General features: G+C 55.1%; 1 protein-coding gene across 2 annotated transcripts; it reads right to left on the bottom strand.

Annotated features, from left to right (window-relative positions):
• Window positions 1-230: 230 nt before the first annotated feature.
• Window positions 231-27656, bottom strand: MYH7B (myosin heavy chain 7B). Of its 2 annotated transcripts, XM_082773281.1 has the most exons (41): window positions 27522-27656; window positions 26575-26678; window positions 24584-24727; window positions 24323-24479; window positions 24140-24167; window positions 22928-23024; window positions 22022-22045; window positions 20597-20689; window positions 19752-19815; window positions 19532-19630; window positions 18602-18705; window positions 17893-18031; window positions 16507-16625; window positions 15833-15982; window positions 15292-15462; window positions 14405-14584; window positions 14188-14320; window positions 13618-13694; window positions 11910-11997; window positions 11336-11453; window positions 10612-10735; window positions 9975-10111; window positions 9305-9560; window positions 8538-8780; window positions 7978-8154; window positions 7475-7620; window positions 6827-6917; window positions 5816-6205; window positions 5275-5401; window positions 4735-4853; window positions 4309-4505; window positions 3790-4139; window positions 3091-3215; window positions 2705-2820; window positions 2367-2559; window positions 2088-2291; window positions 1877-2002; window positions 1547-1717; window positions 1219-1323; window positions 753-848; window positions 231-621 (listed from the first exon to the last, which is right to left on the bottom strand). In XM_082773281.1, the coding sequence occupies exons 1-41, from the start codon at window positions 27616-27618 to the stop codon at window positions 355-357; spliced, it is 5946 nt and encodes a 1981-aa protein (XP_082629407.1). In that variant the 5' UTR covers window positions 27619-27656; the 3' UTR covers window positions 231-354. The 2 variants fall into 2 exon arrangements, with proteins under 2 accessions (XP_082629407.1, XP_082629406.1); XM_082773280.1 differs by lacking the exons at window positions 22022-22045; window positions 22928-23024; window positions 24584-24727; window positions 26575-26678; window positions 27522-27656 and having other exon boundaries at window positions 247-621; window positions 24323-24476.

The following is a 27656-nucleotide window of genomic DNA, read 5'->3' as shown; positions in this document are numbered from 1 at the left end:
TTGTCCCTTGGCTCTGGCCCTTCCTAGCTGAGAGTGGGCTGGAAAGTTTTGATGTGAGCAATGTGGGGGGGCTCTTCCTACTTTCCCTGAAGCCCAGAGCAAACCAGCACAGTAGAGCGGGGCCCAGGGAGGCCTGTGTCCCTTCTGCCCCTGCCTGGCTGTGAAGCGCGTTCCCCAAAAACCCCAGCTCGCTGCAGCAGCCCCAGTACCCATCACAGACACAAAGGAGCCGCTCCTGGCAGAGCTACGTTTATTCACGCAGAGCAAAGCTGGCGGTGGCTGTTGCAGCCATTGGCCTCCAAGGTGCCGCGGGTGGCTGGGGACAGGCAGGGCAGGCAGCCTGGCTGCTGCTACTCATGCTGGTGGAAAACAGGAGCGTGTTGGCAGCGCTGTGCAGCCCCCTCCCAAACAGGAGGGCGTTGGCAGTGCTGTGCAGCTCCCCTGGCAGCCTGGGGGGGCTGCAGGGCCGAGCCTTACCTTGGAGGTGAGCGTGATCGCCTCCCTGGTGCGGGCGCGCAGCTTGTTGACTTGCGTCTCGGCGATGTCGGCGCGCTCCTCGGCGTCATCCAGCTCATGCTGCACCTTGCGGTACTTCACCAGGTTGGAGTTGGCTTGCTGCTCCTGGGGGCCGCGGATGGGGTGAGGGGGGTGTAGGGTGCGCTCCCCACACCACCCCCAGTGCCAGGCCTCCCAGGCAGCCCCCGGGAAGGCCGGCGCTGCCCGAGGAGAGCCGAGCAGGGACGAGCACTTACCGCCTCCTCGAACTGGCGCTTGTAGCTCTTGACCTTGCTCTGCAGCTTGTCAATCAGGTCCTGCATCCGTGTCAGGTTCTTCCGGTCTTCTTCAGTCTGCAAGTGCCCCGGACCCAGTCAGCAGGACCCCGGTGCTGGTGTGAGACCCCTCAGCCCTGCTCAGGCTGCAGCTGCCCCAGTGCCAGCAGTCCCAGAGGTTCCGGGGCCCTTTACAGCCACCAACCCTGTGCCACGTGGGTTGACCCCACCCCCTTGTGTCCCACCCTCAGCCAAGGAGGTGCCACCAAAGGGGCAGAGGGACACAGAACTGGGGGGATGCTGGATGAAGCCTGGCCCCTTGCCCTGCAGGCCCCAGCACTGAGCCCAGGTGCTGGGCTGGGGGTTTTGGTTAACGTCAGGGGTAGAGAAAGGGGGGAGCTGGGCCCAGAGGCCGGCGGGGCCCGAGCTGTACCCGCTGCTGCTGTACCTGGTAGGTCAGCTCCTTGATCCGCCGCTCGTACTTGCGAATGCCCTTCTGGGCTTCAGCCATCTTCTTCTGCTCCATGTCCAGCTCTCCCTCCAGCTCACGCACCTGCGGGAGGCAGGGGCCAGCTCACGAGCTGCTCCCCAGGCAGGGGCACCCAATGCCAGCCCCAGCCAAGGCCACTCTGCGTTCCCAGCTGCAGCGGAGGCTGAGCCACCCCAGGCTTACCAGTCCCTGGGGCCTGCCCCTCACAGCGCAGCAGGAGGAATGGGGCAGGTCAGGGGCCCTGCAACGCCCACTGTCACCTGGGGGCTGCCCCCTGCCTCCTTACCCTGGCCTCCAGCTTCTGGATCTGCTTCTTGCCCCCCTTGAGAGCAATCTGCTCCGCCTCGTCCAGGCGCATCTGCAGGTCCTTGATGGTCTGCTCCATGTTCTTCTTCATCCGCTCCAGGTGTGCACTTGTGTCCTGCTCCTTCTTCAGCTCCTCTGCCATCATGGCAGCCTGCAAGGCCAGTGCACAGATATCACCCTCAGGCCGGGCAGCCCTGCCAGACACAGGGACTCCACGGAGGAGCTCCGAGACCCTCCCCTCTCCTCCCACCCCCCCAGCCCTATGAAGGTGCTGGGCACCCTTGCGCCACCATCCCCACCCCGCTCTCACATCCGTGATGGCCTTCTTCGCCTTCTCCTCGGCGTTGCGGCACTCCTGCACGGCGTCCTCCACCTCGCTGCTCAGCTGGGAGATGTCGGTCTCCAGCTTCTTCTTTTGGTTGATCAGCCCCGTGTTCTGCGGGCAGAGATGGGCAGTGCCATGAGGACCGGCCATGCCAGATGGGCTCCTGGCTCTCGGGGGGCGGTGGGCAGCCCCTCACCTGTGAGTGCAGCAGGTTGACCCTCTCGGTGGCCTCCAGCAGCTCCTGCTCCGCCAGCTTCCTGCTCCTCTCGGCCTGCTCCAGCGCCGCCCGCAGCTCCTCCACCTCCGCCAGCAGCAGGTTGTTGCGGCGCTCCAGGGCGGCCGCCTGCTCCTTCAGGTCGTCGTTTTGGCGCTGGGTGTCATCCAGCTCGATTTGCAGGTCCTGCGGGGCAGCGTGGGGTCAGTGGGGACACGGGGAGGGGGTGACAGGGGTGGCCCCAAGGCCCCTCCACCCAACCTTGATCTGGGCCTGCAGCTGGCGGCCCAGTTTCTGGAACTCGGCGGCCTGGCGGTTGGCGTGGCTCAGCTGGATCTCCATCTCGTTCAGGTCTCCCTCCATCTTCTTCCTCAGCCGGACAGCCTCGTTCTTGGCCCGGGCCTCAGCATCCAGCGTGGCCTGCATGGAGTCCATGGCCCGCTGGTGGTTGCGCCTGCAGGAGGGACAAAGCATCAGCCCCCTCTGCGTGGGGACACCTGGCCTGGGGCAGCCATGGCCAGAGGTATTTGTCCCATCGTGGCCATGGTGCCAGCTCTGCCCCGCAGCGATGGCCCAGCCTGTCCCCTCTCCGCACACACCTCAGGTTCTCGAACTCCTCGTCCTTCTCTGCCAGCTTCCTGTCCACGTCAGCCTTGATCTGGTTCAGCTCCAGCTGGATGCGCAGCGTCTTGCTCTCCTCGTGCTCCAGGGCTCCCTGAAGACAGCAGCAGCTGGGGGAGGGGGCCCTTGGGGAAGTTCTCCGGCCACCCCAGCCCAGAGCTGCGGGGAGCCACCCCAGTGCCTTGCTGAGGTTGCACAGCCCCCATGAGCAGGACCCGGGGTGCACCCTGGCTCTCAGGACTGTCACAGCATCAGAGAGCTGCAAGTTGCTGCTCCAGCACCACCCCACTGGCACTGCAGGGTGGGTCAGGGGCTCTCAGGCACAGCAGGCACCTGTGAGCATCGGTGGGAAGCACAGACCCACCTCGGCCTCCTCCAGCGCTGCCTGGATATCGCTCTTCTCATTCTCCAGGGCTTTCTTCAGCTTCTCCAGCTCGTGGATGGTTTTGCCACTCATACTGATCTGGTCGGTCAGATCAGCGATTTCCTCTGGCAGGAGCAGAAGGGGTTTGGTCAGGAGCAAGTCTGCAGGGCCAGCCCCATGCAGGATTTTCCTATCCCCCCACCCAGGCTGGGCCTACGTCCCCCCAGCCCCTCTGGGAGCATCAGTCTGGGTGCTGAGGTTGTGCCTGGGGAATGGGCATCAGCCCCTTTGCTGGGCTCTCCTGCACTCCCTTGCAGCCAGGGTGAAGGAGAGGAAGAGAAAGGGCACAGGAGAGGTGTGAGGAGCCAGGGACACCCACTTGTCAAAGAGCAGTGACACGCCATGGCCCTCCTCTAAGCAAAACACACACCATGTGGAAACAAGAGTCAGATGTCACTGTCCATCTGCCCAGTGTCCCCATGAAGAGGACAGGCCCTGTGCTTGTTTCCTGGAGGGATGCAGTGCCACAGCCTGAAGGAAATGGGCCACTTGAGGCTTAGCACCAAGGGCTGTTCCCTGCCCAGAAGGACGCCCATCCCACCACACGTCTGTCTCTGTGCTGAGGACATGGGAGCCACAGGCTGCCCCTGCCAGCAGGGCCCCAGGGAGCCTGCGGGGAGAGCCTTAGCCCAGCCCTACCCTGCAGGTTCTTGTTCTCCCTCTTGAGGGTCTCCAGGTTGTCCAGAGACTCCTCGTAGGCATTCTTGAGCTTGAAGAGCTCCGTGCTCAGGCTGCGCGATTCCTTCTGTGACGCCTCCAGCTCTGCCTGGGTCTCCTCGTACTTCTGCTTCCACTCAGCCAGGATCCTGTCAAAGTTGCGCTGCTTCTTGTCCAGGGCAGCGCAGGCAGAGTTGGCTCGCTCCAGGTCCACCGAGAGGTCCTCAATCTCTGTCTGCAGCCTGTGCTTGGTCTTCTCCAGCGAGGAGCACTTGGCGTGGGCAGCCTCCACCGCCTCCTCCGCTTCCTGCAGCCGGATGGCCAGCTTCTTCCTGCGGGCAGCAGCAAGGGGTGAGCGCCCCCAGCCCAAACGCCAGCCCACCCTGCTGCTCTGAGCAGGGAAGGCCACGGCCTGCCCAAACAGCCCCGGATCTGGGAAAGATCCATCCCTGAATGGAAACCTGTCACCTGTAAGGAACCTACTCCTGACATGAGACTTACTTGGCTTCCTCCAGCTCCTCCGTCCTCTGGATGGCATCTGTCTCGTACTTGGTTCTCCACTGGGCCACCTCTGCATTGGCCTTGGACAAGTTCCTCTGGAGCTCGCTCTTGGCCTCCACCTCCTCCTCATACTGCTCCCGCAGCAGGTCGCAGTCGTGGCGGGAGGCTTGCAGGGCATGGGCCAGGGCGTTCTTGCTCTGAGGAAGGGACAGCTCATGAACGGAGCAGCTCCTGGACGTGCTGGGGTGCAGGGGTGGGCTGGGGCAGCAGGGGAGGATGTTGTTTTCCCAAGGTTAGGGGCTTGTGTGTGTACTGAGTGTCCCACCTCGTCAGTACCAGAAGCTGGCCTACTGTCACACGTGTCCCATCCCCTGACATCTGTGTCACTTGGAGCCACTCAGATCAGCCGTGCCCCAGCAGCCTCACCTTGGTCTCCTCCTCTAGCTGCCTCTTGAGCTCCTCGATGTTCTGTGTGAACGAGGTCTTGCCGCGGCTCAGCTGGTTGATGAACGACTCCTTCTCCTCCAGCAGCCGACTCAGCTCCCCTGGGTTCAGACAGAGCCAAACAGCCACGTTGGGGCCGAGCACCCAGGCACGAGCCCGCACACAGCCTGTGGCCTTCAGCTGTGTGGAGACCTCCAGCCCCCCGCTGTATCCCCAGTCAGGCAAGCTGGGGCCCACGGGCAGAGGCGTCCCTCAGCAGCTAAAGATGAAGCAAGACAGCCAGGAACCCTTCCTTCCGATGCCGGACATCACAGAATGTCCCTCCCAGCACCAGCTGATCAGCATCACTGCAGAAATCCCCTCCCTTGCCAAGCCACACGGCACCTGCAAGGCCTGGCCAGAGGCACAGCATGGACACATGGACACCTCACCCCCTCCCCGCCAGACGGAGCTCCCCCTGATATTTGCAGTTTCCTGACTCAGATGCTCCAGTGCAGGAGCAGCCACACGGCCCCCACCTACCGTTCTCTGTCTGCAGCCTGCCACGCTGCGTGCTCACATCGGTCAGCTGTCGCTGCAGCTCGTCCACTTTGGACTTGGCTTCGCTCAGCTGGTCCTCGTAGGTGCGGCACAGCTTCTCGGCGTTGGCCTGCGTGCACCAAGCAAGGCCCACGTGAGACCCAGCTCTGCCCCGAGGGGCTCAGTGACTGCATCCCCCTCGGACCTCGCTGCCCTGCTCAGCAAATCCCACGTGCACACGATGCAGAGGAGGAGCCTGGCAGAGCTCTCACGTCTCTGCAGTCACTCTCACAAGCAGAGTCTTCCCCAAATCCTCCAGACTTGAGGAGGACAAGCAAAGCATCCTGCAAGCACTGCCACAGTGGCATAGGGACAAGCTATACTTGTCCTGATGAGGACAAGAGGGCCATGGCCATGACAAAGAGGACAACAGCCCAAGGGCATGGCCGTGCAGAACACACTGCAGCAAGCTGCACTGACGCCGGAGTCACAGCTACCTGTTCACAAGGGAGATGAAGCTGCCCTGCGCAGAGCTGGAACCCACCTTGTTCTTGGTGAGGTATTCGATGTTGGACGACAGGTCGTCCACCTCCATCTTCATCTCGCTCTTCTCCTTCTCCAGCTTCTGCTTGACGCGCTGCAGGTTGTCGATCTGCTCGCTCAGCTCCGCCACGCTGTCTGCGTGCTTCTTCCGCAGGGCGGCCGCCGTGGACTCGTGCTGCAGCGTCGCCTCCTCCAGGTCCCTGCGCAGCTTCAGGAATTCTGCTTCCCGCTTCTTGTTCATCTCCAGCTGTGCAGCCGTTGCTCCGCCGGCCTCCTCCAGGCGCTCGCTCAGCTCCTCCAGCTCCCGGGACACTTCTGCCCGCTGCTTCTCCACCTTGGCTCTAGCAGCACGCTCAGCCTCCAGCTCCTCCTCCAGCTCCTCAATGCGGGCCTGGCAGAGACAGGACAAGTTGAGGCAGATGAGGCAGATGCTCCGAGCACCAGCTGAAGTTCCAGCATCTTTGCTCCCCACAACGGAGCAAGGCATCTCCTCTGATGCTGGGGAGCAGCAAGGCACTGGCCCAGAGCAAATTCTTGGGCTGCTTTGGGATTCTCGGAGGCCGGTATGCCCAGTGCCCCCTGGTAGCCTACTTCACTGAGCTGCTGCTCTCCTCTGTACCCTGCCATCAGCATCCAGGCTGATGTAAGCTTCCCATCACTGAGAAGCCTGAATCTGAGCATCTGTCTCTGCTAGAAGGAAGCCCAACATACTGGATTTGGTCTGGAGAGCTTGGGGACTGTGTTTATGATCTTAGCCTGGATAAAGAGCTACACCCCAGAAGCTGTTCCTCATTCTGGTGCTCACCTCATGAGTTCATTCTTTAATCTTTCTTTCCACCACATTTAGAGTGAGGGCTTTCCTTCAACTAACATTGCCAGCTTTTTTCATAGTCCCACTGCTGAAGAGATGTCCCCATGCTCAGAGAGGAACCAGCCCGTGCAGATTCCCCCCACGCATTCTGTCTGATGAGAATTCGGGACTCCTGGGCTGTGAGAACACTTCCCACCATACCTGGAGCTCCTTGATCTTCTTCTGCAGCTGGGCCTCAATCACTTGCTGATCTTCAATCCTCGAATTCAGCTGACTCATTTCAAAGTCTTTCCTGTAGGGAGAGAAGGCAGAGTCTCTGGTCAGACAAGCACTGTCCCACCAAGACCCTCCAGGTCCTGAAGTCAGAGGAAGATTGTTCCTTGCACTGAGACACCCAGATCCAGAGTCAAAACAAACAAAGCCACACAGGAAAGTGCTCGCTGGGGTGAAGAGCAGCGCATGGACTGCTCTGAAGGAGGCTTGGAACAGCCGTACTGGCAGACAGCCTGGCTCTGAGGTTTTCCCTGGGATCCCCCTTGGTACTGTTCTACAGATCCCCAGCTAGAACTGGCCATGAGGTCCCAGCTCTGCATTAGGATCCTGCCAGACAAATTTGTACAGAGGACGAGCTATAGCACCATGATCTGTTTGTCTGTGCAGCTCTGTTCCTCAGGAGACCAACTCCCATGTCAACTCTGCTTAGTGCCCGGAAAAACTAAGTCCATTTGCTTGGACTGCTCCAAGCCACATCCCAGCACGCCCTGCAGAGAGCACGTGTCCGCTGGGTTTAGCAGTGGGCACTGGCCTGGCAGGGTAAGAACACAGCCCCAGTACTTGTCACTCACTCACTTTTTGAGTTTCTCCTCCAGTTGCTGTTTGTCATTCTCCAGATCCATTATGGACTCCTGTGTCAACTTCAGGTCTCCTTCAAGCTTCCTCTTAGCTCTTTCCAGGTCCATGCGGATTTTCTTTTCTTGTTCGAGAGAGCTTTCGAGCTGGAGAATGAAGGGAGACAGGCTAGGGAGGGAAAGGACCCCTGGTAGCCACTGACCTTCCCCTTGTCCATTGCTGTGGGAACTTCACCCAGCCCTGAGGGTCACTCACAGCTGTTTCCCAGTTAGACTCCAGTTCCATGCCCTCAGCCCAGGACCCATGGACTACATGGGGTCCTCTGGACCACCTCGTGGTTCAGGGGAAGTTTGGCAATGGGGTTATTTATCACCTGGCCATATTCAACAGGGATCTGATAATGATCACACATTCCAGATCCCACTCAGAGGCAGCCTCTGTGCTCTCCTGGAGGTGTGTGACTCAAACCTCTCCCACATCACTGTCACTGGCCCATGACTCACATCATCCACTTGCTGTTCCAGTTTGACTTTGGCTTTGGTCAGCGTGTTGACCTTGTCTTCCTCAGCCTGCAGGTCATCCAGGGCCTGCTGGTGGGCCTCCTGCAGCGCTTTCTTCTCTTTCGTCAGCTTGGCAATGATCTCATCCAGGGCAGCCATCTCTTCAATCAGGTTTTTAACCTAGATCAATGAAGTCACAAACTGAGTGCATCTTCTCTGAGACAAGCGATGCAAAGCCAGTCCAGCAGCCTGGCCCATGGAGGGCAGGAGTTCACGTTCAGCAGCAGCTCGGCACCTCAGCAGCAGCCAGCTCCTCTCCACTTGGCCAGGCTTCTGCCCAAACCCCAAGTCATTTGCCAATGCACAGAACCATTTGCTCATTTGCTCCCGTGCAATAAGGCAGGACACTGGAGGGTTTCGCCCTCTCCCACATATTTTTGCCCTCTACCCAGCCTCACCTCCCTCACACCACCAGCCTCATCCCCAGGGATTCTTTTTTGTGCCCCCACAAGCACTGAGGCCCCTTGGCAACGAGGCTGTTCTCTGCAGAAAGGGCTACTGACCTTGTTCTCCGTGGCATGCTTCTCCTTCTCCACCTTGGCCAGTGTGATCTCCAGGTCATCGATGTCTTTCTTGAGCTCTGCACACTCGTCCTCCAGCTTGCGCTTCTTGGCAGTGAGGTCTGAGTTCATCTCCTCCTCGTCCTCCAGACGCTCCGTAAGCTCCTTCACCTTGGCCTCCAGCTGGATCTTGGACTTGATCAGCAGGTCGCAGCGCTCCTCCGCATCCGCCAGGTTGTCTTGCTCCTAAGACAGGCAAAGGAGAGCAGGTGTTCACCCACTGCCCCAGGAGCACACCGGCAGGATCAGCCACACCGCCCTGGCTATGGGTCAAGCTCTCCTTGTGGAAGGGACAGAGCAAACTCGAGGTGCTCAGGCGTATCAGGAGATCCATGCCGGACTGTGGGACAACAACTAACACTGACTGGGGTGAAGAGCTAATGGCAACCAAATCTTTCCAGAAGCAGAAGACACTGGCCTGACACTTTGTGACACAGAAATGCCACCAATTAGCCACAACTGAGAGAGCAAACATTCCCATCCCTCCCACCTCCACATGACAACATCACCCTTTCCAAAGATAGGGGACCATGAATTCCCATAAGACAGTGAGTCTGTGATGTAGCTTCAGGTTTCCACTGAGACCAACGCTGCACTTCAAACAGATTGTGGCAAGAGGCTGAAGGAGGGATCTGGTGCTCTCTGCTCCTTTGCCCACCCAAGGACCCTGCACATTCTGTGTGCTACCAGGCACACGGTGAGGCACTCACTGCTTGCAGCTGCAGAGCCAGGTCATTCTTCTCCTGGATCATGGAGACCTGCTTCTCTTCCAGCTCCTTCCTCTTAGCCTCTGACTTCTCCAGAGCCTCCTTCAGCTTCTGGAACTCCTCCTTGAGGTTGGACATTTCCTTCTCAGTCTGGGCAGACTTGAGTAAAGGCTTGATCTTGAAAAACAGCTTCATCCAGGACCAGTTCTTAACAGCATTGAAGGCCCGGATGTTCCACTGGATAGTGTAGAGGGCTTCTCTGCAGGGATACAAGCACAGCATCGTCATCGTGCAGATTCCCATCCTCACTGCAGCAGACCCCTAGCTTTGGCAGGATTTTGGAGATGGTTTTGTTCCCCACCAAGTGGCAGAGAGCTGCATAAATGGCACACTGTCAGCACACTGTAGTGGCCTCGGTGGGATGAGTGGTGTGGCCTGGCTGCCACTTCTCCTCCATCTGCATCTCACTGAATCCTTCCAGTGGAAACCAAATTTCCCCAGCCCAGATACAGCGACTGGTGACTGTCCCTGTCGGGCCTGTGCTGGACCCTGCAGGTCCACCTCCATCCCTTCCATTCCCACTCACAGGCAAGACCCACAAACCAAACCCACTGAAACACAGAGGGAACAAGAAGAGGTGCTCACAAAGCTCTGTCTCCTCCCAAAACTCTACCTCCTGCTGATGATCTTCTGATACTCAATGCGCATGAGATGCCCACGGATCCTGGCCTGCAGCATGGTCAGGATCTTGGCCAGACGCTCATCTCGCATCTCTTCCAGCAAGCCCAGCAAACCAGCCTTGAAAAACACCTGCAGGCAAGGGCATGAGAACAGAGTCAATGGCACAGAGGACAGTGCTCAGGGGTGACGTGACCTGTCAGACAGGGCTACAAAACATGGCCCGAAGCAGGGATACATGGAGCAGAAGGAACATGCCCTGCATGGGCAGGCACCCATGCTCAGTACTGGTTGAAGATTCACCCACACAGGACACAGAAACAGCCAGGCACCAGATCTCCTGGCCCTGTGCCCTTCCCTTCACATCGCCCAGCAGGGACTGGCCACTGTGTTGGATGATACAAGCTCAGGCAGCAGTGACCTTCTGCTCAGACCTGTTTCTGCCCAGCCTGCTTCTCCCCCTGCCCTCCTCAGTCCCTTCAGGGGCCACACTCAGCCCACAAAGCATCCAGAGCTTCAGCAGAGCTGTGGTCAGGCAGAGAGCAGGCTGGGCAGTGACAGCAAGCTGGGGTTGCAGAGAGACAGGAGCCACAAGGTCTCCCTCTCGAGGACCAGCAGTTGCCCGACCTCACCTTGGTGTGACCAAACTTGTACTGGGAGTGATCCAGCTCCAGGGAGCTCAGCAGTTTCTCTGTGGCCTTCCTGCTGTCCACGAACTTGTCATCGGGAATGGCTGCTGGGTTCAGGATACGGTAGCTGCAGGCACAGAGCAGAGGGACGGCATGCAAGAGAACCCCAGCACAGAGCTGACAGCTCTGTCACTGTCCCTGTACCCAGGCCATGCCAGTTCCCCTGGGAGTTGTCACTGCAGCATGTGCTGGGGCTCCAGCTGAAGCACGGGCTTTACTGCAGAGCAGAGCCCAGGGATCCCAGCCAGAACTGAGTCCCTGTACCCAAGGGGGGCTTTGCAGGAGGAGGTCGCTGGCCTCACCTGGCCTGGGCCAGATGCAGCCCAAGCAGGGTGGATGGAGTCAGGCTGGGCAATGACAAGGATCCCAAGTGCAAAGGGAAATCAGAACCAGGATCAGAGGTGTTGAGCCTGGCCACCATCCACCCGCATCAGCCCTGCATGCAGCATCTTAAAACTCAGCAACCCTGCTGTCTCATCAGGCCAGGCATCAATCTACCCCTGACTGGCTCCCCAGAGCCACCAGCAGAGCTGTCCTGAGCTGCGCACACCCTGTGCTGGTGGCTCACAGCAGCCGGGCACGAGCTGAGGGGCAAATCAGAGCCACGGCAGCCTGCTTCCCCCCAGAACACGTGCTGGCAGCTGGCGAGGGGAGAGGAGGCAATTACCGCTGCTTGAAGTCTGCGTAGAGGATCCTGTTGGGGAATCCCTTGCGGCAGATGCGGATACCTTCCAGGACACCGTTACAGCGCAGCTGGTGCAGCACCAGGAAGGCATCCATGGCACCTAGGGGGGAGAGCAGGGATGGAGCAGGGGCTCAGCCCAAGCAGATGGGGAAGTGCAGCTGCAGCACGGGTCTGAGCTCTGCGAACAGCCTCTGGTTTTGAGCAGGGGTGTTAACCTGTCTATGATGAGCACTGGTGCTGCAGCCCAGGCCCCAAAAGATGGAATTTGGTCTGAAAGATTCATCTGTGCCCGGTGCCAGACAGGCACAAGGCAGCCCAACTGCCAGCACAGAGCCCAGCTGGGAGCCTGGCAAAACTCTTGTTCCCCAGTAAAAGAGACTGGGAAGGGGCATGGTGGTTTCCACACAGACTTGGGGCCAGGGCTCAGAAGCAGCAGAACTGCTGCGAGGAAAGGTCCTGCTGGTGGGTGCAGGAGCTGGGCAGGACACCCTGCCAGCTGCTGTGCAGGGCTGTCACCTGAAGGACCTGCCAGGGTGCTCTCTTGTGCCGTGCCTACCTGGGGTCTTTGTCTCATTGGGGATGATGCAGCGGACAAAATGGGGCTGAGTGGAGCGCAGGTTGGTCATCAGCTTGTTAAGATTCTCCTGTAGGGCAGACATGGGGGATGAGGCATGAGGTGATGCCTCTGCCCCTACAACACTTCTCTCCAGCACATTCCCCCCACGGGCAGGAGAGAGCAGACCCTGTGAGCCCCCTACCACCGCTCACGGGAGAGGAGGGATTTCCTCCTGCTTCGCTGCTCTCAGTGCTGCTCTGCTACCCGGACATCCCCCGCCCCACAGCAGCACCACTTCTGCCAGGCTGGTGCAGCAGCAGAGAGGACTGGGCTGGCAGCCGTACCGATAAGCACCTGCTGGTTTTGCTATGCCAGAGAGGAGCCAGATGCTTCACCAGTATTTGTAAGTAAAATTTGGCTACAGGGAAGAGCCAGGAACACAGGACTGAGACCAGTTCTGGCATACGCCTCTGCTGGTGCCCACCAGCCCTCCCTTCAGCACCCTGCAAGCCCAGTGCTGGCATCCACACTGCCTGCAGCCCCCATCTCATTGTGTTTTCCCTGTACCCCACAGTGCTGCCCATGCCCTTTGGCTGTGACAGGGCCCTGCCAAGCCAGCCTGGGCCTTCTGCATCCTGCCAGCCAGCTTTGTCCCAGGTCTGGCTCATGGGGGTTGCTCTGTGAACGTCTGCTTCAAGGCCTGTGTGCCCTGCCTGGACTGTGGGATTGGGTCTCTGGGATTAGAGCCCTGTAGAACACCGTCATAGGCCCTGAATCCTGGGATGACTCCTGGCTTTACGTTTTCTTGCAGAAAAGACATCTGCATCTCTGGTCTTTCCAGGCTGCCTTTCCCTCCTCAGAGGCTCAGCCTGTCCAGGACCAGCTCTGGAAAGCCTCAGTGTGGGGCAACTTCTCACCACAGACACCTTCCCCAAGGTCTGTGACTTGTCCAGAACAAAGAAAATCACGTTTCCCTGGACAGGGCTGGGTCAGGGACCTTGCCCTCAGGAAACTCCTTGGCTACCAGAGCTGTCAGTGGTCCTATCAGAAATGCTGCCCTCTTTGAACCATAAAGTTGTCGCAGCAGGACTCAGCTTTGGGCTCACAGATACCCCTGAGCTGTTTTTCAGTTGCTTAAGCTCTGGGGTGGACAAATAACTCCTGTTCTGAGCATGGGGTCAGGGGTGTGAGCTATCCTGAGCTGTCACATAGCTCCCCCTGAACAGCAGAACAGAGAGCCGCCTGCTCAGAGACCCGTAAGATGCTCCTCCATTTTCTTCTGCCCAAAGGCTGGCCTTCCCGCCGACAAGAATGAGGAGAGAAGTAGCACAGACTTAAAGTGATGTTCATGTAATACATTATCTAAACATCACTACAAGTCTTAACTGCCGCTCTCTCAAAGGCGAAGGAGCTGCCGGGCAGCACAGGCATCACGCGGGCAGCAGCAGCACCAGCCCCAGCCTCGTGTCCTTCCCTAGCAGCACGGGGACAGGGCCTCTGCCAGGACCAGAGCCAACCTTTGCCAGGGGCAAGAAGATATTTAGGAGCTTTTGCCTAGCCAAGACAACTCTCTGGAGGCCTTGGGGTTCTTCAAGGCCCAGGAGCTGGTGTGTAAGGTACCCTGGAGTCTCAGAAGGGAAGTGGGATTGATACTGGGATGCTCTGAACACGCTTCCCTCATGGGTTTGGATGAGGGCCGGGCTCTTACCTTGTGTAGCTGGGACACTGTTTGGAAGGAAGCTGCCTTCTTACGTTTCTCCTTGGTCCCCGGTTTGTGAGGTTCCTCTGTAGGGTTGAGATATTGATTAATTACATGACCAAACATGCAATTAATGACAAATAATGACATGTCAGCTCACTTTGGAGGACTCAGGAGCACCTCCAAGCAAACCTGCAATGAAAATGTCAGTGAAATGCCCACAGCCCCTGCTCTCTGTAAAGTGGAGATGGTAGCACCACACTGCAGAGCAAAGCCTTGGACTGCCAAAAACTCCTCCCACAGCACCCAGCTCTGGGTAACAGGGCCGCCCTTCACACAACCCATGTTACCTCTGGCAGGGCCACCAGGACAGCACTGCACAGGCTCAGCCTGGTCTTGCCCACCCACCTAAAGCCCCTAGGCCAGCTCTGCTCCTCCAGAGCTGATGTGGGTCTTGCCTTTGCCCAGCCTGCTAGGTGCAGGAATGCTGCACCCACAGCTGGGGGTGTGCATGATAGGGCTTTGCTGTAAAAGGAGGGAGGGAGGAACAGCTAGAAGGAGGATGAAGTTGTTCCTCACCTGAAGTGGAGCCCACATAGTTCTCGTAAAGGGAGGCCAGGAGCTTGTTTTGGGATTTTTGAAAGACGGACACCACTGTCTCATTCAGGGGGTCCTTGTTTTTGTCCAGCCACCCAATGATGTTGTAGGGCACCTGTCAGAAAACGAGAGAGGCAAAGGTAAGCACAGCTGTGCAGGAGGAGTGCGATTGCTGCAGAAGAGCTGACAAGGGACGTACCACACCAGCATAGTGCACCAGCTCAAAGTGGGCCTCGTATTTCCGCTTCTTATCCGGACGGGGCTTCTGGAAGTTGGGTGATTTCCCAATGTGGTTGTCGTAGAGCTTAGCTTTGAACGACATGTCAGAGGCTTTTGGGAACATGCACTCCTCTTCGAGGATGGACAGGATTCCCAGTGGCTGCAGGAAAAAGGTGGTATAAAGAGGTCTGAGTTCAGTGTTGCCAGGTGCCATCCCAGTACAGGGGATTCTCTGTGCTCCTGGGCAAGGCGAGGCAAGGTCTGACCCGGGAGGTCCTGTCCTCATTCAGACAAATAGTGCAGGACATCTACCATGGGGCAAGCTCTCACTGCTCCTCTGGTGTACCTCAGGCTGCATGGTCTGCTGCCATTTTCCAGCCCGTCAGAGTGAGACTGGCCGGGCCTGCAAGACATGGGTCTTGCCCAGATCCATTCTATTGCAGGGGAGGCCCTCTCCTGTATCCTGGCAGGTGTGCCCCTTTCCAAAAAAAGGTGGGTTTCCTCCATAAAAGGTTTCCAAAATTTAATACAAGCTTCTCTGAATCAGTAAACACCCCAATAAGAAGCAATGAGGGTGGGGAAAAGGGGGCAGAGATCACTGTTCTCTGGAGGAAAAGGCCCCACCAGGCTCACCAGTGAGTAGGAATGGAATTGCCATGGTTTTACAACACCAAAATTCGTCTCAAAAAGGGCCTAATGAGCTGCAGGTTCGATTATAAATGCAGGCAAAACAAAGCTGTGCACTTGCTACTGACTGGGAGAGGGACTTGCTTCATTTTTGGTAGCAGAGCACCTCTCACTGTTTCAGCCTTTGCAAACAAGCTGCCTACCAGAAATACCAATTTTGTGGCCTGGCTCATGCTTTACCTTCTCGATCAGGTCGATGCAAGCCTGCAGGTCCAGGCCAAAGTCAATGAAGACCCATTCAATGCCTTCCTTCTTGTATTCTTCTTGCTCCAGAACAAACATGTGGTGGTTGAAGAATTGCTGCAACTTCTCGTTGGTGAAGTTGATACACAGCTGCTCGAAGCTGTTGAACTGCAAGAACAAAACCAACCTGCTTCAGCAGGAGGAGCTCCAGAGGTGAATGGAGTCATTGTTCTGCTTTGTCTGGGTGTGAAGAGCAAGCTGTGCTATGATCATGTAGCTGGATTGTAGCTGTTCATCAGCTGTTCATGTAGCTGGATTGCTACATGAACAAGTAGCCAGGAGCTCACTGGAGATGGGCCCACAGCAATGTTAGAACAGTAGTAGTGAGCTATTTGTTTATTCTAGACAAATGAATTCATGCAAGAGCTCTTTTTGTTATCAAGGCCAACAGTTTCCTGGAGGAAAGCTGTCGGACACTAGGGGACCTAGCTGTGTCATTACCACATTCCCCTGATTGCAGAGGGCCTACAGAACTCACATCAAAGATCTCGAAGCCTGCAATGTCCAGTACTCCAATGAAGAACTGTCTGGCCAGCTTGGTGTCTAGGGTCTTGTTGATCCGAGTCACCAACCACTTGAACATACGATCGTAGGTGGCTTTAGCCAGGGCTCCCACAGCATAGACAACCTGCCGAGGCAAACAGAGATGAGGTCATGAGCACTCATGCTTCTCCCTGATTTTGTAGGGAGTAGGCTGCAGAAGAGAGCTCCATCCGTGCCAGGTCTAGATTCCTAACTCTGATGTGGCCGACAGGATGCATTTCTGCTGCATTTAAGTTTCCCACAAGATCAGTGATTTAGATGAGATTTCTGTCAGAGCTGAACTCTTCATGGGATTGGGATTGAAGAAGACCCATAGAATTTGGATTTCTTCTGGCTGTGATCCAGCCCACATTGCAAAGACACTGAACTGAAACTCCAGCCCTGGTTAACACCCAAAATTTTCTGCCAGCCCTGCCACCAATTTTTCTAGCTACTAAAAGCCAGTAACTGTAGACACATTTTGTTATGGTGCTCTGGAGTCTCTTCCCAAGCCCAAGAGAGTGAACTGAAGCACGATGCACCCTGTACAGAAAACATTACACAACAGACCTGACCACAGAGGAGACACATACCAGTATGAGCAGGGAGCCTGTGTCCTGGCACACCCACCTGTTCCACATTCTGACCTTTGGTCACGTATTCATTGCCCACTTTCACACGAGGATGGAGCAACCCCTTGATGAGGTCAGCTGAGCTGATTCCCATGAGGTAGGCAGCTTTGTCAGCACCTGAAAACCAATTGGAAGGCATGAGGAAGCCAGCAAGTAAGCCACGAAAAAAATATATATTACCAGCTCTTCTGCTGATCAACACTAACTATATCATTTTATCCACTTGCTGCATAGTCTGCTCCAGTCTCTGTATTGTGATTTCCTGCTTTGGGTATCATATTTTACTTTTAAAGTCTGGACCTCCTGCCTGAGAAGTCAGAGTTTGTTGGAGATAGCCTTAATAGACCTGCTGCCCCCAGTATGGTTTCCAGTCTTCTTGATCTGTGAATCTCTACGCATTTTCCTGTGGGAGCTTGGATTCCCATGCGGAAAATTTCAACTGATCAGATGAAAAGGGATTTTCTTGCTTATCTTTCATAGACTATAGTAGATTGTAGCAAGGAAAACAGCTCTGTAGGGAAATAATTTCTACTAGATCACAATCTTCTTTAATTACCAGGTAGCAGCAGAATCCTGTGTTCACATTTCTGGTGAGCAAGGGCATGAGAACACTGAACAAGGTGAAGTACTGGCAGGTTTCTTGACGTCTATCACAACTCTGTGATGGGCTGTGGCTGAGACAGGTCTGATGCAAATGAGAACATCTACTTCTTGCAAGAGTCTGTCCCCAAAAATGCCTGCTTATAGACAAGCCCCTCTGTGTACCCAAAGTAAGTCCTAAGACCTACTGCTAGGGATCTGACTGCTAGGGATTGTGATCATGGACCTTCACAGACCAGGCCAGGGGTGTTATCACAGTCTGCTCTCAGAGAGTTTTGCATGTAACAAGTCCTACGAGGAGCGGCTGAGGGAGCTGGGCTTGTTCAGCCTGGAGAAGAGGAGGCTCAGGGGTGACCTTATCGCTCTTTTTAGGTACCTCAAGGGAGGCTGTAGCGAGGTGGGGGTTGGCCTGTTCTCCCACGTGCCTGGTGACAGGACGAGGGGGAATGGGTTTAAGTTGAGCCAGGGGAGTTTTAGGTTAGATGTTAGGAAGAACTTCTTCACTGAAAGGGTTGTGAGGCACTGGAACAGGCTGCCCAGGGAAGTGGTGGAGTCACCATCCCTGGAAGTCTTCAAAAGACGTTTAGATGTAGAGCTTAGGGATATGGTTTAGTGGGGACTGTTAGCGTTAGGTTGGAGGTTGGACTCGATGACCTTGAGGTCTCTTCCAACCTAGGAAATTCTGTGATTCTGTGATTCTGTAAAGGCCACACTGGGTGTCAGGTATCATGGAGAAGAAAAAACAAACAAACAACAACAACGACAACAAAAAAACAACACCTACTTTCAGTGCCGTCGGCCTCTGCCTGCTCCTCCCGCTGCTTTTGCTTGAACTTCATGTTGCCAAAGTGCATGATGGCACCCACTATTTTATAGGAGCCGTACTTCTCATCATTACTGAAGCCCAAGATATCCATGGCATGCTGAGGAGAGACAAAGCAGCATAAACAGGACAAAGTCACGGATCTGAGATGAGGTTTGGTGCTCCTACTGCCTCCTAAAGTGCTCTCCCTGTCCTGAGGCTCTACTGGCTGAGTAGGGCAGGATGCTCTAGTTGGTGGGCACCTAGCTGAGTAATCCTGCTCCACAGGATTTCAAATGTGAGTTCAACTTTCCCAAGATCCATCTGAAAGCAAAAAGACCAGCCTAGCATCCACAGCTAGGTTTTCTGAGTTGAGGTCTAGGGACCATATTTCTCATTTTCTCATGGGAGCTCTGTGAAGTGCTTATGCACTACAGCCGCTTCTTACTGCAGAGACCTCCTGTCCCTTCTGTGCCTGGAAGAGGCTGTTCACGGGGGATCAGTCACCCTGCCATTTCTTGTAGGCTCACAGCACATGCAGAGCAACTGCCAATGAACCAGAAGGAGCCCACAGCTAATTTAGAGAAGGACAGAGAAAAGCCAGGACATGTCCTTATGAGTGTGGTTGTGAGGCCGTGCCCTCCCTAAGGCCCCCACTTCTGGTTCTGTGGCATGAAGGAAGCGCACGTACATCTGTTGCCATGAGTTCCTCGCCATCATCCAGGTTGTCCACGGTTGTTACGCCCTGAGAGCAGAAGTGGTAGTCGTAGGGGTTGAGGGAGAGCAGCAGCATATCTGTAGGGGAGGAGACATGCAGAGGGTGAGGCCAGACTGAGATGAAGCTGGGTAAAAGAGGGGTAACGCTGGATGTAGATGAAGAGGTGAGGCCACGGTGGCCTCAACTAGATGGCACCAACCAGTGGGACAATCTCTGCACGCCCAGGCAGGCCCTCATATGGGTCAATCCCTTCTGTGATGTTCCTCCTGGTTGCTATCTTGGGAGATGGTTTGGCGGTAGACTGATTTAGAAGTGGCCATCCATGCCCTTGTGACCACCAGATAAGATTACTGCTCAGCACAGCTCTCCAGAACTACCTAATAAGGTATCGTAGTGGAGCCAGCAGCGGGCTCAAGAGCCTGCAGCCAAAAGGCTGACCACCCCAGGGCGTCGTGCCAGCCATCCTTCTGCAGTGGACAAAGGTTTCCTGTGCACTCTGTGCAACCTGGCACCTGGAGGGCAGGGCTGCCCAGAGCACAAGAGTGGCCCCATGGCAAATTCAGGGTCAGCTGAGACTGTCCTGGGGAACACATTTAGGATATGTCTGCCCTGTTCCCAGACAGTTGCAGAAAGGGCTTTAATTTTCAGACTGAAGTGACTGGTTTCTCAGTCTGTGAAGATAAAGGAGGCCAGAGTAGACAAAATCTTTAAATCCCTTCTACCATGAATTGTCCAACAACCCTACAGTCCTGCACAGCCATCAAAGCATTTGAGGGCCATACCTGCATGGTGAGCTGGGTTTGCTCAGCTCTGTGGAGAGCAGGACCCTGACAACATAGTTCTTTCTGGCTGTTTTCAAGCTGCCACACTGTAAAGGCTATGCTGCAACTTTTGCTGCCTTACCTTGCAGCTCTGGTTTCTTCCCAGAGAGGATCTGGTAGTAGATGTGGTAGCTTCGCTCTTTGGGTTGCTGGAAAATCACTCTTGATTTTTCCAGAAGATCTAGAAGCAAATAGGGCAGAGGGGTTAAAGGAGGGCTTGCTTTTCCCTGGAGCTGACCAAGCATCAGCAGAAATAGTGAGAAAGAAATCCCTCCCCGCTGCAGCTGGCACGTGTTACTCACAGATGTCGATGTCTGCAGAGGCCAGCTTCCCTGAGGGGCCAAAATGGATGCGGATGAACTTGCCCTGAAAAACGTTTACAAGGAGGTAAGCACTGGGCTTGGCTACACAGGCACGATTCCAGGCAGCTCCTAGAAACCTCAGATAGCTACAGGACACTGGTAATTCCCCACTTCTTAGGTTTCTGCTGATGCCAGGCAAATAACTGTGCTCAGTGAGGGATAGGTTGGTGAAGTTCTCTTGTTTGTAATGTGCTGAGGGTCAGTCAGTATTGCCTAGGTCTTTAAACACTGGGTAGGCAGAAATTCCACTCACAGCAGATAAATCCCTGTCCTCAGGCCTGTTCCTCCCGCAGGGCAGTATGACACTGAGCCTGTCCACAGCCTCCTGTTCATCATGTGCTGGGCAACCTCAGCCCCTGAGCCCCTCCTTTCCTCTCAAGGCACACAAACAGCCATCAAAGCCACCTGTGGTCAATGAGCTCCACATCCCAGTGCAGACCCAGGCTGGGCTTAGCAAAAGGGCTGATATTGCTTGGAAGTGGCATGCCTGTCTGCCCCAACTGCAGCACTCCAAGCTGTGCTTTCTGGCCCCTCAGCTTTGGACTTGTAAGGGACTTGACTGCAGCCCCAGGCTGTGATGCAGGCAATTCACACTGACCACACCACCCACTGCGCTGATTTAGCCAGCAGAAGCCTGGCCCTAGCAGACCAACCCCATTAGAGGAAGAGCTAGGTGTCTGCTCTGCAGCTAGATACTCCACTGAACAAAAGCACAAATACCACAGATGATGCATTCAGTTACATAAATGCTGCACATGAGCATTCCGTCTTCCTACGACACTTACAAAACGCGAGGAGTTGTCATTTCTTATTGTTTTGGCATTGCCAAAAGCTTCCATAGCTGGGTTAGCCTCAATGATTTGATCTTCGAGGGTTCCCTGGAAAACAAAACCAAAGGTTGTGTCAGCTCTCGCCCAGCTGGAGGGGATCTGTCACCAATGTTGCAGGGAAAGGGAGCATGAGGCTCCTTGTCCCGTCTGCATGCTATGCTCATTAATTGTCTTTAGAGCCTGCTGCTTCTGAGGCCTCTCCTTTTCTCGTGAGGGGATGCAGCTGGATTTAGGGGCAGAAGAGCTGGATTTTGCAGTGAAGTTCTCTCTGAGATTTGCCTAAACTCGCTTCTCTGCACAAGGTCCTTAGCCCCTTTCCTGGGCTGCTGCAATGTGCAAACCAAGAGCAAGCACACATTGCCACCACAACAGTCTGAAGCATTTCAGGCTCTTTGTCAGGCATTTCCCCTTCCACCAAACCAAAGTCTTGGAGAGTTCCAGTCACAGCAAATTGCAAGTAAACAGATGCAGAAAAGAAGCTTGACTCCCTGTGCTAACAAAATGCACAGCAGGGCCACAGCGTGATGGGGACACATTGCAGGTCCCAGCTGGTGTCATCTTCTGAACTCTCTGGAGCTCTTTGGAGAAAACCCCAAGATTTATCTCCCCATAACCTTGTTTTTCTATTCATGTTTCATACACATAGTTCAAAGAGACAGAGACAGTCACCACCTAACACAGACAAAGCAGGAGAAGAATTAGAAGAGAGAGAGAGACTCCTGCCAAGCCACATGAAGGACATTGGGGTCTGACAACAGCAGCAGAGTTTGGTAGCACTGGCACTTGCAGGATTTGTCAGGAGAGAGCCTTTCTGTGCCTGCTCCCTGACACCATGACAGCTCACAGCACCTTCCTGCTGGAGGCGAAACACCAGCTCTGGGCTTCCAAGGCTGGGGCCATGACTGGTCCCCACCTCTGCAGCTTCAGGCGTGTAAAGGGCAAAAGAGACAGGGAGCTGTTGTGAATCATGGCTTTGCTAGCAGACTCTATCTTGTCTCTTGGATATCCTTTGATCTATTTAAATCTAATCTCATCAAAAATTGCCTGCGAGATGCCAGGGGGGCTGCCCCATGGGCTGCACCAGAACCACAGTCTCAGTCCTCCAACTAGCTGGCTCTTAGTAATGGTTTTCCTGAGCCTCACGTATTAACAAGCGTCTCCCACCCAACAGGGCATGAAGGCAGCTGACTATGTGCATCAGCTAAAGCCACCCCTCAGTGCTGGACGGAGAAGCTGGGGGCCAAGGGCACTGAACTGAGCTGCTGAAATGGCTGAGCCAGGACTGCTGCCCCGCATTGGCACTCCCCGCTGTCCTGCTGGAGCTCTGGTGCAGCTGAACTCTGCCCCCAGCGTTAAAGATTAAGAGTCCATAACACTTACCCCAGTTTTAGTGGCAAGAGTTGCCTAGAGAAAAAAAAGAAAATTGTCTTTAGAATCTGGAAAAGCCAAGCAAGAGCCACAAGAAGCATGGTCAGAAAAGCAGGACACGGCCACTTAGTGTCAAAAACGGTCCAAGAAAAAATGGGAGGATTAAATTTTTTAAGATATGCCAAAAACTTGTTAAATAGATTAGCTCAAGAAAATGAGGAAATGCATCAAAAAGCAAGAAGAGTTAAATCCAAACCCAAAGAAGAGTAAAGAAAATAATGCTGAAGTATGGCTTATCTGATACCTAAAGCAGCCAGTTTGCTTCTGTAAGGGGAAAGCAGGCTGGAGCCTCAACATGTCAAGAAGAAATAAGCAATTGCAAGAGCAGCTCAAAAATAACCAGCACCAAAGAAATGCAAGAATCAAAACAAAAGCAAGAAAAGCACAAGGTAGAAAAGGGTCAAGATGAACACAAGAGAAAAATAAAAAGGAGAAAAGGACGAAAAGCAAGGCTTAAAAGAGACAAGGTGGGTAATGGCAGCTTTACTCCATTTCTTTAATGGTCCTTAAGAAGATCTGTGGCGTGTGGAAGAAGGAAGAGAAGATGAAGAGGGCATCTAACGCACCTCTTCCAGGCTGCTCAGTCTGAGCAGCCACTTAAAAAAACATCCATTCCCCCTTGAGCAAGATTGTTTCAAGCCTTGCTTGTTCAAAAGTCAGGGAAAAGCCAAGCCCTGGGTGGGTCAGACCAAAACACGCTTCCAAATGCAAAAAGTTGGGGGAAGAAAAAAAAAAAAAGAAGTAAAAAGAAGAAAGAGGGAAGGGGAAAAAAAGGAAAAAGAAATGAAAAAAAAAAAAAAAAAAAAAAAAAAAGGAAGGAATAAAACAGCAAGAATTTCTTTCAAAAGAGGGTCTTACTAATTTCTTGCCCGGTGTGTCGCCCAAGGCTGCGACAATGGCAAAGTACTGAATGACCCGCTTGGTGTTTACAGTCTTACCAGCACCAGATTCTCCGCTTAGAGTAACAGAAATACACAGATCAAGGACATGAGGCAAAGAACAGGCAAAAAAAAAACTTCAAACAGAGACCCTGCCAACCTGCCGGGGCTGCCCAGCCACCCCACGCATCATGCTAGGTAGGAGAAGAGGAGCACCAGGGAGAGACGGGGCTACCAACTTGCCATCCTGGGCAGCAGTTTTCGAGGCGAGGGCGAACGTGGTGTCCTTTGGGCCCCCGCAGAGGCAAGCAAAACCCTGCTCCGCATCCTCCGGAGCAAACCCACCGCCAACCTGGGCTTTGCCTGCCTGTGCTGCGGGGCCGCACGCAGCCGGCTGTCAGGGGGTGCCAGCAGACACCGAGGCGGTGCCGAGCTTTGTCTGGCGGGCACGCAGCCCTCGCCCCGGGGCTTCAGCTGTCCCGGATCAGCGCGGGGCCGTGTGCTGGCTGGTTTCAGCACGCCCCGCTTTGTTGGGGGAGCTTGGAGACGGCCAGGGTGCTGCGGCGGGGCTGATCTTGCCCAGGCAGTGCCCACACAGGGGCTGATGAGCGTAGGGCCTGGCTGGCTGGCCGGCTGCACAGGCCCGCTGAGCTCATCCCTATAGATAGCCGCTCCCCTATTGTAATCCCAGATGACAAAGAGCGGGGGGAGCTGGGGAGCGCAGCGCCGCAGGACCAGAGCCAAGCATCTCTCCTCAGCCCCTGCGTTACCTAATTAGGCTATGGCCGAGGCTAAAAATGTCCGTGGCTCCTGGCAGCGGCCGGGGGTCCTTTAGAGTCCTTTATATAGCCCTTATCTATATGTCACTTGAAATTAACCTGGCCTGCATCCTCCCACATCGCCCGCCACCCCTCCGCCTGCCGATGCCGCCATCTCCCCCCTGGCCTCAGCCTCCATCTCCGCCCGCCATGGTCCAGGGATGGGTGCCGGTGGGCGGCCGGGGAGCCCGGTGGCAGCTGTCGGGGTGCGGGGCAGCCTGGCACTGTCACCTGGCGTGGGACGGGCTGACAGCTGCCGGGGTGGGGGTGTGAGGTGCTGGGGGCCCTGCTGAGGCAGGGGGTGCTGCTGGTGAGGGCAGCCGGATGGCGGCTGGGGGTGAGATGGGGGGCGGGAGGCGCAGGGAGAGACTTACGTGATGAGCATGGACTGGTTCTCTCGGTCTGCAAGGGAAGGAGCAGGCAGTCAGTGGGGATGCCTGAAGGTTTTGCCCACTCCACCATTTTCACCCCCTCAGGGCTGGTGACAGTGCCCCCCACCTCATCCCTCAGCCTCCCCCCATCCCCATGGCCACCATGGTGCCCGGTGGGCCCCTTACTGCGCAGCATGTCGTTGTAGGCGTTGTCGGCGATGGAGTAGATGTGAGGGGGGGCCTCGGAGCGCCGCTTCCCCTTGTAGGCCGCCACCACGGGCGCGGTGTAGACGGGCAGCCACTTGTAGGGGTTGATGGTGACACAGAAGAGCCCCGAGTAGGTCTGCGGGCAGGAAGGGGGCGGCTGAGGCGCAGGGGAGCCCCGGCACCCCTTTCCCTCATGGTGGGGTGAGGGTGGCGGGGTCCCCCCGGGCGGCGGCGGCTTACGTAGATCATCCAGTGGGAGTAGCGGCGCTTGAGATTGTAGAGCACGGAGGCCTCGTTGAGGTGCGTCAGCATGGCCATGTCCTCAATCATGTCAAACTTGGGGGGGTTCATGGGCTGCACCTCGTCCTCCTTCACCACCCGCGTCTGCCACAGCAAGGATGGGGGCGTTGGGGCTGGCTCCAGGGCACCCTCTCCCCCAGTCCAACGGGCTGCCCTCCATTTTGGGGTGGCAGGGTGGTAGCACCCCAGGCTGGGAGGAGCAGCCCCAAACCTGTCCCTCCCCAGGGACACAGCTGAGGAGGGCTCCCAGCCTGGGGGCACCAAGATGCCACCCCCCAACCTCCAACCCCCATGGAAACATTGCCCTGCAGGTGCCACCTCCTTCTGCCCTCCCAGAGGTGCCACCGGGATGGCCACACACGGGACAGGGGAAATGGCACTGCACTGGCCCCGCAAGGTGCTCAGCATCCCTCAGCCCACCAGAGGGGTCTCTGGTTATTTGGGCAAACAGCTGAAACGAGACCCCACCACTTCTAGCTGCATCTATTTAATCCCGTAAATCCAAGCCCTGGGGAACTATCGCCTTACATATCTGGATGGAAGGCGCTGGATTTAGCAAATGGGCCTGTTAGTGCATGTGAAACAATATCTTTCAAAGAGATTCTTTTTTTTTTTTCAGGTATTGAGCATGTGACGTTAAAAGGTGTTAGATGTTAAAAGCCAGAAAGTGAATAGAAGAACGAGGGTGGAGTTTCTCTCTTGAAACTGTTTCTGTTGGAACCCTGGCTCCAGTGGCAGCAGGTATAGCTTGTATAGCTTGAGATTTTGCAAATCCATGACAAATTTAAAAAATAGTTTCAAGAGGGAACGGCAAAAAGGGTTTGGAAACTTTTTTGTTTGCATAATCTGAAGATCTCGAACCAGAGCATTTTAAACAGGAAAATAAACCTTTCAAACTGACGCCCTCCTTCACTGTAAATTATCTTTCATGGAGGGAAAATTTCATGGAGGAAGAAAAATTTCCCCAATTTCAGACAAAAATTTTTTTAAAACCTTTACACTTTTCATAGGCAATTGCATACACTTCAATTGGGCAGGCATGAGCACTTCTCAGTGTCATTAAGACTAGACAAGAAATAAAAACATCGACGTCTATCATTTACTGCCAGGCCAGCACCTTGTTCTTTTCCCCATTTTACACCAGTGCAAGTCTCTGCACAGCAGCAGCGCTGCATGGGCATGCAGCTCCCACAGCCGAGAAGGGAACATTAATTAAGCCCATTTGTGGCTATTCATAATGGATGTTATCTGGAGAAATACCAGCTGACGGCTGCCTGCTTCGCCTTCCCCCCACTGCTGGGGAGCTGGAGCTGCACCACCCCAGCCTGCCGGCCTCAGCCCTGCTCCCCAGGGCAGCGGTGGGAGCAGCCACTGGGCTGCGGGAGGGAGCACAGGGCTCAGAATCAGCCCCTCAGTGCCCAACACCACCCTAGCATTTGGCAAAGAACAAATCTTCAGTCATGTTCACGCAGCGAGTGGCACGGTGACGGCCCCCGTACAGTTGTTCTTTGCTTGTTCCCCCAACACCGCTGTCTCTGCTGCAAATTCAGGCTAAAACAAGCAGGACTTGGCTCCTTACCTCTGGTTTCAACCTTCAAGGTTGGCAAAGCAACAGTTCAGCAGCACAAGGGGCTGTGCTGGAGTCGGCCCGCTGTCCCGTCCACCCATCTCACCCGGTAAATCGGGTTCGAAAGCAGCCCCTCAGAGGGGGGATGCTGAACGGTTGGCATGCTCAGAAAGTTGTTGTCCTGTGTGTGCCGACACACGGCGGTGTGACAAACAGCACGGCCAGCCCTCAGGGGACAACTGACTGCTGAGCATGGATGGGCTCTCAGGGAGAGCCTGGCTAGGTCCAGACGTGATCTTGTCACGCGTATCCCCCCTCTGCACACACTTGCTGGCTCTCGGAAAAGGAAAGGTATTTTGCTTACTTGCTTATCTTTGGTTTCCACAGTGACTTTGCCACCGGAGCTTTCTTTGATTTCCACTTCAACGTAAGCTTCTTTCTCATCTGGGATCCAAGCACGCTTCTTTCCTAGAGGGGGGGAAGAAGGAAAGGAAAGGAAAGGAAAGGAAAGGAAAGGAAAGGAAAGGAAAGGAAAGGAAAGGAAAGGAAAGGAAAGGAAAGGAAAGGAAAGGAAAGGAAAGGAAAGGAAAGGAAAGGAAAGGAAAGGAAAGGAAAGGAAAGGAAAGGAAAGGAAAGGAAAGGAAAGGAAAGGAAAGGAAAGGAAAGGAAAGGAAAGGAAAGGAAAGGAAAGGAAAGGAAAAATATTGAAAGTGTCAACTGAAAGCTGCATCAATGCAGTCTGATAACATGGCAGGACAGTGATTATTCCTTCCTACGCCCTTGGTCATAGGAGTGGGGATTTATTTGCCTTTTCCATGTTTGGCAGCTGTTTAATTTGCCTGGATCAACTTTTGGTGTGACAGAAGTCTGCTGCTTCCCATGTGCTTGCAGTCAAACTCTAATAAAAAAAGAAAGGTGAGAGGAAGCAAAAACAAAAACAAAAACAAAAACAAAAACACCCTCTCCTGGTTTGTAGTGCCCAGAAGTGTGGGATAGAGCGGGTTGCCTCAGAGCAAGCCCTGCACACCTCCAAAATGAAATGGAGCTGGAGAAGGCTTTGCCACTTCCAGTCCCTCAGCCCATCTTCCCCAGCCCTTCTGCCCTTCAGGGCCAGGGGAAATGATGGGCCAACTCCTCCCGCACCTCAGAAGAGAAGGGGACAGTCAGAAACCTTCTGAGATCCTCCAGGGTGCTGGGGGCAATTCTGCAGCACCTGCAACACCCTGAGAAACAGCCCTGGGGAAGGGATGGGGACAATCTCCAAGGAGAGCCACGGCCATGGGTTCCTTGGGGCTGTGCCTTGGGGCTTACCATCAAATGGGATTGTCTGAAGCTTCAGCTGCTCTGTGTAGCTTTTCCGGAGGTATTCAGCAGCCTCCCCAAACTCGCTCATGTCCAGCATAGACATCTTGCCTGGTTGGAGGAGGACTTGCCGACAGCGAAGGA

This window comes from Aythya marila, assembly GCF_965140915.1.
Source record: "Aythya marila genome assembly, chromosome: 16".
In the NCBI taxonomy this organism is placed as follows: Eukaryota; Metazoa; Chordata; class Aves; order Anseriformes; family Anatidae; genus Aythya; species Aythya marila.
Note: the sequence above shows the minus strand (reverse complement) of the source record. Positions and strands in the feature narration are given on the sequence as shown.